At 40.4% G+C, this 10216-nt stretch overlaps 1 protein-coding gene across 1 annotated transcript in view; it reads right to left on the bottom strand.

Moving 5' to 3' along the window:
* Nucleotides 1–355: 355 nt before the first annotated feature.
* The window catches only part of cmc1 (C-x(9)-C motif containing 1), a 23654-nt gene continuing 13793 nt past the window's right edge, over nt 356–10216 (bottom strand). Inside the window, exons 3-4 of the mRNA XM_077229971.1 lie at nt 4795–4885; nt 356–837 (exon numbers count right to left, since the gene is read on the bottom strand). Of these exons, the coding sequence (XP_077086086.1) occupies nt 717–837; nt 4795–4885 (212 nt within the window). The 3' untranslated portion in view covers nt 356–716. The remainder of the gene's footprint in view (nt 838–4794; nt 4886–10216) is intronic.

The raw sequence follows: 10216 nt of genomic DNA on the forward strand, positions 1-10216 counted from the left end.
GTCTTGCGTATATTTATCATAGGTTTATTCTGCTTTTATTCAGCGATGACCCATTGACTTGATCAAGAGAGTTAAAACATTATAATGTTACAAAAGAAATGCAAACTTCTGTTCATCAAGAATTCATGAAAATGTTGCACAAGCATTTTCAAGTAATAATAATAATTATAAACATTATCATGTGACACTGAAGACTGGAGTAATGATGCGCTTTGATCACAGGAATAAATTACACTTATACTATATATTCACATAGAAAACAGTTATTTTAAATTATAAAAATATTTCACAATTTTTACTGTTTTTCTGATCAAATAAATGCAGCCTTGGTGAACAAAAGAGACTTTCAGACACATTAACTGAAAACATTGTTTTATTATTAAAAGTATAACATTGTCACCAATTATTTACATTTTTTTTTTCTGCAACTGATTGAAAATCCACACAAGCTTCACGAATCTCTGGATTTGTATTTTAAAACAAAGAAACACAAAAAGCATTTGCTTTCACATGATGCGGTAGTAATTCCCCCGAGACACACACACACATCTGATGCAAATCAAACAAATTCTCAATGAATTTTGATCAGGCTTTTGGTGCTAGTGATGTTTTATAAGAGCTAATCATGAATATAAACAGCAGCAAGACGACAGATCCGTCAGAATCCCTCAAACGCCGGAAACATCTTCCAGGATTGGTCAGAAACGGGATTTCTTCTACATGCTGGTGGGAATCTTCTGCTTCCGGTTCCTGGCTGGAATCCCAGTCTCTTGAAACTCCCGTTTCTCCTTCAGATACTCCTGCTTACACTCCTCGAAGAACGCAGGATCCTGATAACTGATGAGCAGAGTGCAACCGTTCACAACACATCCGTCATCAATACAATACTAATAGAACAGTATTATATGTACTAATATAATATTAATGCAACTGTTAATCAATGCATTAACAACGAGCATTGATTGTTGATCACTCCAATTCTGTAAGATCATACAAATAATGAATGAAAATACATCATGCAAAAATATGTCCTAAATTTTTTGCATGAATTTTAGCCTTTTAATGATACTATAGTTTTTACTTTAAATGCATACATTTTTGCATTGAATTCAATAAGTTTTTCTAATATTTTAAAACAAAGTCACTCCAATGCTGGTATTGATCAATTAATTGGTAACACTTTACAATAAGGTTCATTAGTTAATGTATTTGTTAATTTTTGTTTTTTCAAAAATTTAAAATTCAGCTAATTGTTAGTTCACAGTGCATTAACTAATGTTAACTAGATCTTAATAAAGTATAAGTAAATGTTGAAATTAACATTAACAAAGATTAATACATTCTGTATAGTGCGAGTTGTGATGAGAGTTGTGATGCGGGTTGTGATGCGAGTTGTGATGCGGGTTGTGATGCAGGTTGTGATGCGGGTTGTGATGCGAGTTGTGATGCGGGTTGTGATGCGAGTTGTGATGAGAGTTGTGATGAGAGTTGTGATGAGAGTTGTGATGAGAGTTGTGATGAGAGTTGTGATGCGGGTTGTGATGCGAGTTGTGATGCGAGTTGTGATGCGAGTTGTGATGCGAGTTGTGATGAGAGTTGTGATGAGAGTTGTGATGAGAGTTGTGATGCGAGTTGTGTTGCGGGTTGTGTTGCGGGTTGTGATGCGAGTTGTGATGCGGGTTGTGATGCGGGTTGTGATGCGAGTTGTTATGCGAGTTGTTATGCGGGTTGTGATGCGAGTTGTGATGCGGGTTGTGATGCGGGTTGTGATGAGAGTTGTGATGCGGGTTGTGATGCGGGTTGTGATGCGGGTTGTGATGCGGGTTGTGATGCGGATTGTGATGCGAGTTGTGATGCGGGTTGTGATGCGGGTTGTGATGAGAGTTGTGATGCGGGTTGTGATGCGGGTTGTGATGCGGGTTGTGATGCGGGTTGTGATGCGGGTTGTGATGCGAGTTGTGATGCGGGTTGTGATGCGGGTTGTGATGCGAGTTGTGATGCGGGTTGTGTTGCGGGTTGTGATGCGAGTTGTTATGCGAGTTGTGATGCGGGTTGTGATGCGAGTTGTGTTGCGGGTTGTGATGCGAGTTGTTATGCGAGTTGTGATGCGGGTTGTGATGCGAGTTGTGATGCGAGTTGTGATGCGGGTTGTGATGCGAGTTGTGATGAGAGTTGTGATGCGAGTTGTGATGCGGGTTGTGATGCGAGTTGTGATGCGGGTTGTGATGCGGGTTGTGATGCGAGTTGTGATGCGAGTTGTGATGAGAGTTGTGATGAGAGTTGTGATGAGAGTTGTGATGAGAGTTGTGATGAGAGTTGTGATGCGAGTTGTGATGCGGGTTGTGATGCGAGTTGTGATGCGAGTTGTGATGCGAGTTGTGATGCGAGTTGTGATGAGAGTTGTGATGAGAGTTGTGATGAGAGTTGTGATGCGAGTTGTGTTGCGGGTTGTGTTGCGGGTTGTGTTGCGGGTTGTGATGCGAGTTGTGATGCGGGTTGTGATGCGGGTTGTGATGCGAGTTGTGATGCGGGTTGTGATGCGGGTTGTGATGCGAGTTGTGATGCGGGTTGTGATGCGAGTTGTTATGCGAGTTGTTATGCGGGTTGTGATGCGGGTTGTGATGCGGGTTGTGATGCGGGTTGTGATGCGAGTTGTGATGCGAGTTGTGATGCGAGTTGTGATGAGAGTTGTGATGAGAGTTGTGATGAGAGTTGTGATGAGAGTTGTGATGAGAGTTGTGATGCGAGTTGTGTTGCGGGTTGTGTTGCGGGTTGTGTTGCGGGTTGTGATGCGAGTTGTGATGCGGGTTGTGATGCGGGTTGTGATGCGAGTTGTGATGCGGGTTGTGATGCGGGTTGTGATGCGAGTTGTGATGCGGGTTGTGATGCGAGTTGTTATGCGAGTTGTTATGCGGGTTGTGATGCGGGTTGTGATGCGGGTTGTGATGCGGGTTGTGATGCGGGTTGTGATGAGGGTTGTGATGAGGGTTGTGATGAGGGTTGTGATGCGGGTTGTGATGCGGGTTGTGATGCGGGTTGTGATGCGAGTTGTGATGCGAGTTGTGATGCGGGTTGTGATGCGGGTTGTGATGCGAGTTGTGATGCGGGTTGTGATGCGGGTTGTGATGCGGGTTGTGATGCGAGTTGTGATGCGAGTTGTGATGCGAGTTGTGATGCGGGTTGTGATGCGGGTTGTGATGCGAGTTGTGATGCGAGTTGTGATGCGGGTTGTGATGCGGGTTGTGATGCGGGTTGTGATGCGAGTTGTGATGCGAGTTGTGATGCGAGTTGTGATGCGGGTTGTGATGCGGGTTGTGATGCGGGTTGTGATGAGAGTTGTGATGAGAGTTGTGATGAGAGTTGTGATGAGAGTTGTGATGAGAGTTGTGATGAGAGTTGTGATGCGGGTTGTGATGCGAGTTGTGATGCGAGTTGTGATGCGAGTTGTAATGCGAGTTGTGATGAGAGTTGTGATGAGAGTTGTGATGAGAGTTGTGATGCGAGTTGTGTTGCGGGTTGTGATGCGGGTTGTGATGCGGGTTGTGATGCGGGTTGTGATGCGAGTTGTGATGCGGGTTGTGATGCGGGTTGTGATGCGAGTTGTGATGCGGGTTGTGATGCGAGTTGTTATGCGGGTTGTGATGCGGGTTGTGATGCGGGTTGTGATGCGGGTTGTGATGCGGGTTGTGATGAGGGTTGTGATGAGGGTTGTGATGAGGGTTGTGATGCGGGTTGTGATGCGGGTTGTGATGCGGGTTGTGATGAGAGTTGTGATGAGAGTTGTGATGCGGGTTGTGATGAGGGTTGTGATGCGGGTTGTGATGAGGGTTGTGATGCGGGTTGTGATGCGGGTTGTGATGCGGGTTGTGATGCGAGTTGTGATGCGGGTTGTGATGCGGGTTGTGATGCGGGTTGTGATGAGAGTTGTGATGAGAGTTGTGATGGGGGTTGTGATGCGGGTTGTGATGCGGGTTGTGATGCGGGTTGTGATGCGGGTTGTGATGAGAGTTGTGATGAGAGTTGTGATGCGGGTTGTGATGCGGGTTGTGATGCGGGTTGTGATGCGGGTTGTGATGCGAGTTGTGATGCGGGTTGTGATGCGAGTTGTGATGCGAGTTGTGATGCGGGTTGTGATGCGGGTTGTGATGCGGGTTGTGATGCGAGTTGTGATGCGAGTTGTGATGCGAGTTGTGATGCGGGTTGTGATGCGAGTTGTGATGCGGGTTGCGATGCGGGTTGCGATGCGGGTTGCGATGCGGGTTGCGATGCGGGTTGTGATGCGGGTTGTGATGCGGGTTGTGATGCGGGTTGTGATGCGGGTTGTGATGCGGGTTGTGATGCGGGTTGTGATGCGGGTTGTGATGCGAGTTGTGATGCGAGTTGTGATGAGAGTTGTGATGAGAGTTGTGATGCGGGTTGTGTTGCGGGTTGCGATGCGGGTTGCGATGCGGGTTGCGATGCGGGTTGCGATGCGGGTTGCGATGCGGGTTGTGATGCGAGTTGTGATGCGGGTTGTGTTGCGGGTTGTGATGCGAGTTGTGATGCGAGTTGTGATGCGGGTTGTGATGCGAGTTGTGATGCGAGTTGTGATGCGAGTTGTGATGCGAGTTGTGATGCGGGTTGTGATGCGAGTTGTGATGCGAGTTGTGATGCGAGTTGTGATGCGGGTTGTCATGAGAGTTGTGATGCGAGTTGTGATGCGAGTTGTGATGCGGGTTGTGATGCGAGTTGTGATGCGAGTTGTGATGCGGGTTGTGATGCGGGTTGTGATGCGAGTTGTGATGCGAGACTCACTGCAGCGTCAGACACTCCTTCATGGCCGCGTTCTCCTCTCGACACTTGAACACCATGAAGAACCCGGCGTCTTTACAGCAACGGTTGAACGCTGGAAACAACAAAAGAAAAGTTGGAGTTAGAGTCTCGTTTCTCTCTGAACAAACACACACACACACACACACACAGACACGCACACACACACACAGACACACACACACACACACACACACACACAGACAGACAAACAGACAGACACACACGCACATACACGCTCACACACACACACACACACACACACACACACAGACAGACAAACAGACAGAGACACACACACACACACACACACCACAAGCATCACAGGTTTGAGTCATCAATGTTTTAATATGTCTGAGAGTCTCTTCTGCTCATCGGCTGCATTCATTTAATCAAAAATACATTAAAAACAGTGAAATATTATTCCAGTGTAAATCATCTGTTTTCTATGTGAATATATATTAAAGTGTAATTTATTCCTGTGATCAAAGCTGAATTTTCAGCATCATTACTCCAGTCTTCAGTGTCACATGATCCTTCAGAAATCACTATAATATGATGATTTGATGATCAATATTTACTGATGATCAATTATTAAAAATGTAAAGTTTTTGGTGCATAATATTGCTGTGGGAAACATGATAGATTTTATTTTTTATGATTATAGAATAGAAAGATCAAATAAACAGAATTTATTTGAAATTGAAATCGGTTGTAACACTATAAAAGTAAATTTTTCAATTTGATGCATTCTTCGATTAATTTTTATATATATATATATATAAATATTTTCCCCAAACTTTTTGTATGGTGTTGACTGTTGCCACACAAATCTGAGACAGCACAACAGTTTTCAACAGTGCTAATCATAAATGTTTCTTGATATATGTGCGTGCGTGCGTGCGTGCGTGCGTGCGTGCGTGCGTGCGTGCGTGCGTGCGTGCTTGCGTGCGTGCGTGTGTGTGTGTGTGCGTGTGTGTGTGCGTGTGTGCGTGTGTGTGTGTGTGTGTGTGTGTGAGAAAAGTGCTGTTGAAGGGTGTGTTATCAGGGTCTTCTGTCAAGCATTAATTGTGTCACTCTCCCCCGACTCAAAGCTCCCAGAAAACATGACTGTAATTACTCGTATGTGGTGATTATGATTATGATTATGGTCATCATCTGTATGCAGAGCAGAACCAGCAAAACCAATTCCAGAAAGCACAACCGTGAGACTAATCTAATCCATATAAAGCTCATCTGACGCCACGTCTCGATGCATAAACATGAAGCCGGACGAGAAACCACCCACACACACACACACACATCATGTTAGTGTATTATATTTTACCGGATTTCAGCATTTAAATAAGGCTTAAACTCGAGGCTGCGCATTAACAGATCGTTCAGGAACATTGGCTGATATTTTCCTCTTTTAGGTTTAAAAATCTTGAATTTCCTGATTAAAAAGTTTCAGTGAATGTTCATTAAATATTGTGTAAAATTAGTTTTATACGTATATGTAAATATATATATATATGTGTGTGTGTGTATATATGTGTGTGTATAAAGAGAATGTATGCACAAAATTGCTGAATAAATATACATTTATATATTACTATATATATATATATATATTACTATAAGTACAGTAGAATGCACTTGTCAAAATAATAAAAATACAGTTTATAAATATTTTTTAAAGAATATCACACAATTAATTTTTATCTGATTAAATGTAAAAAAATCTGTGCTGTGCAGCAAAAAAAATATTATTTGCAAATTATTTAGATTTTTTTTAAAAATTAATTAAATCTTTAAAGTTTTATGCATTAATTCGATTACCAATGTTTTTGATTATTAAAAGAGTCATGAAATTGAAATGACAGAAAATTTGAGAACTTTGGAAAAAAAATAAAACATATTTCATATGGCTCTACTTCATAATTTCAACAAAACTGCATCTATGAAAAGCAATTTTAGTTCATGTCATTTAAATCAGCGAAATCTGCAACAATGTTCAATTTATCGTAGAAAATTCCAAGAAAATATAAATATTCATGAGTGAAAACGGCTCAAAGGAATGGAGAAGTGGAGCCGAGATTATTATAGTTTTGCATTTTTAAATTAGTTTTTATTTTACTATCGTTTTCAGTTTCGCTTTAAATTTCAGTTTAGTTTTAGTTAGTTTCATTAATGGTTTTGTTAGTTTTAGTTTAGTTTTTATTTTGTGAACACATATGTTTAGTTGTATAGTTGAGTTGACAGAAGTGTTCCAGTGTAAACCAAAGCAAGACGTTTTATTTCAGTTTAATGTTTGCACAGATTAAAGTTAACTCTTGTGCAAAAAATAAAATAATGGTTTGAAATGAACATAGAAACCAAATAAATCCAACTTAAAAGTTCAATTTATGAATAATTCAGTGGTTAACTTCACATGCATGAAGCGCCATATACACAGTAAAAAATACAAATATTTTCATGGTTTATCATCACAACTTTTTTTCTTTTGTCAATTCAACTTAGATAATTAATGAGGTTCAGATGACAATGTTTTGAGATTGTTGATTAAATCAATCTCCTTCTTTGTATTAACTCAAATTTTTAATTTCAATATACTCAAAAATAAGGCAACCAGGTTCCTTAATTTAAGTTAAACCAACAATAATTTTTTTACAGAGAGGCATTTCCCTAACATTCCCCAGATTTTACGCCACAGTAAAGAGCTTATTAATCTGCGAAAACAATTAATTTTTTTGTTTAATTGTTTAAACAATTTTTTTATTTCAGGTAGTTTTTCAGTAACAGTTGTTAGTTTTGTTTAGTTTTTCATTAAGTGTGATTTTTTTTTATGTTTTTTTTCCAGTTTACCCAAATGTTTTTTGACCAATAGTTTGAGTCTTAGTTTCAGTTGCTAAGCTTGGGTGGAGTAAGTTCTCACAGTCTGATCATGAAAGACTATAAAGACGAGCATTATGCGCTCTGGAATAACGTGCACTGATCATATAAAGTCCACGAACACATTAATAGCATGAGTTATGATGTGGAGTCGAGGCGAGTGCCTCTGGCTTGAAACTCTGCAGAACGAAGCCGGTTCTCGTGTCTGTGGTCAGAGCAGAAGTCAAGCAGCGCTTTGATGGCGCAGTGAGGTCCTGTGCAAGAGCACACACACACACACACACACACACAGGTGTGAGATCATCGATGAGCAAACCAGGGGGTTTCCAGTCGAGAAGCACAAACAATCACAGAGAAGAGAAGAGTGTGACTGAGCATCAAAGTAAACACACACACACACATATATATCAAACACACACTGCTTTCTAAGTCGCAGTTTTTAAATCTAACGCAATTTTTCAACAACCCTTTCAAAAGAAAAGTAGGAATGTCTTAGTATTTTGACGTGAACTCATGATGAACGTTTAACGACTTCACCTTTTGACCTTTGAGCAGTGCTGGAAAGAGTACTGAAAAAACATACTCAAGTAAAAGTAGCATTACATTACAAAAATATATAATAAACTTTATAATAAACACTGTGCACTACAATTTATACATTTTAAAAAATTGCACATGTATACTGTAATTCACATTATATTTTATTCTTTGTCAGAAAGATTGAAGAATATCAATATCATCCATCTTTTTAAAATGCATCAAATCAGTAAACTCATCACCATTTAAATCATATTAATTGGGGGGAAAAGCATTTAAAATTAGGCGAAAGGCCACTGGGCCTGAGCATGCTATTGTTGCACATAAAATATCAATATTCATAACTGTGCAAAGAATTCAAAAACCTTTAGAAACTCATGATAGTTCAGCATCACACACCATCAGATGGGTTAAACGGAGAGATTAAAAAATACCCAATTTCTCTCCAAAACGGTACTAATGTTTTGATAAATGAGAATCACTAATATTATCAGATTACCTCACCTAATGCACTGAAAAAGGCTAAGATAGTGAGCTAACACTAATTACACACTTTAATTCCATGCTTTTAAATATGTTACAATCTAAACGTAAATGCACATTGTTCTAGAAGGGTGGAATCATCCATTACAGTTTACACGGCTACATTTACTCACATTGTAATGCTGATAATATAATTTGTAAGGAAAATTGTGCATCAAATAGGGAAGTTATATCCAGGAAACTTTTACAAAAGAAACAAACACACACACACACACACACCACATGTCTCTTTGTAGTCTCGGCGAAGCTGCTTTATCGGGACATTCTAAACGCTTAACGTGAAAAACGCTTAACGTGAAAAACGTTTAACGTGAAAAACGCTTAACGTGAAAAACGCTTAACGCTTAACGTGAAAAACGCTTAACGTGAAAAACGCTTAACGTGAAAAACGCTTAACGCTTAACGTGAAAAACGCTTAACGTGAAAAATGCTTAACGTGAAAAACGCTTAACGCTTAACGTGAAAAACGCTTAACGTGAAAAATGCTTAACGTGAAAAACGCTTAACGTGAAAAACGCTTAACGTGAAAAACGCTTTACGCTTAACGTGAAAAACGCTTAACGTGAAAAACGCTTTACGCTTAACGTGAAAAACGCTTAACGTGAAAAACGCTTAACGTGAAAATCGCTTAACGTGGCTTACTGTAGGCTACTAAGGCAGTGATATTAAAAGCCACGTTAAGCGTTTTCTTATAACAGTTTTCTATGGGAAGAAAATGCTTAACGTGAAAAACGCTTAACGTGAAAAACGCTTAACGTGAAAAACGCTTAACGTGGCTTACTGTAGGCTACTAAGGCAGTGATATTAAAAGCCACGTTAAGCGTTTTCTTATAACAGTTTTCTATGGGAAGAAAATGCTTAACGTGTAATTAAACGCGTTGCGTTCATATTTTGGACTCATCTTATTTTTATATTCATAGTATGGTTTATTAATATGATGTGTACTGAGTTTGGTCTTTTAATATCACTCTCTTAGTGCAGTAAGCCACGGTAAGCGTTTTTCACGTTAAGCGTTTTTCACGTTAAGCGTTTTTCACGTTAAGCGTTTTTCACGTTCAGTCCTCATATTTCAAATGGCTTTAAAAACATACTAAGCAGTGTTTTATTAAAAATGTAAAAATGCAGAATGTCTCCTGTGATGGGTAGGTTTAGGGATAGTGGCAGTGTGTGTGTGTGTGTGTGTGTGTGTGTGTGTGTGTGTGTGTGTGTGTGTGTGTGTGTGTGTGATGGGTAGGTTTAGGGATAGTGGCAGTGTGTGTGTGTGTGTGTGTGTGTGTGTGTGATGGGTAGGTTTAGGGATAGTGTGGCAGTGTGTGTGTGTGTGTGTGTGTGTGTGTGTGTGTGTGTGTGTGTGTGTGTGTGTGTGTGTGTGTGATGGGTAGGTTTAGGGATAGTGGCAGTGTGTGTGTGTGTGTGTGTGTGTGTGTGTGATGGGTAGGTTTAGGGATAGTGT

The sequence above is a fragment of the Siphateles boraxobius genome, unplaced genomic scaffold (assembly GCF_051911475.1).
Source record: "Siphateles boraxobius isolate OS27281-9 unplaced genomic scaffold, OSU_SipBor_1 137, whole genome shotgun sequence".
NCBI classification, from domain to species: domain Eukaryota; kingdom Metazoa; phylum Chordata; class Actinopteri; order Cypriniformes; family Leuciscidae; genus Siphateles; species Siphateles boraxobius.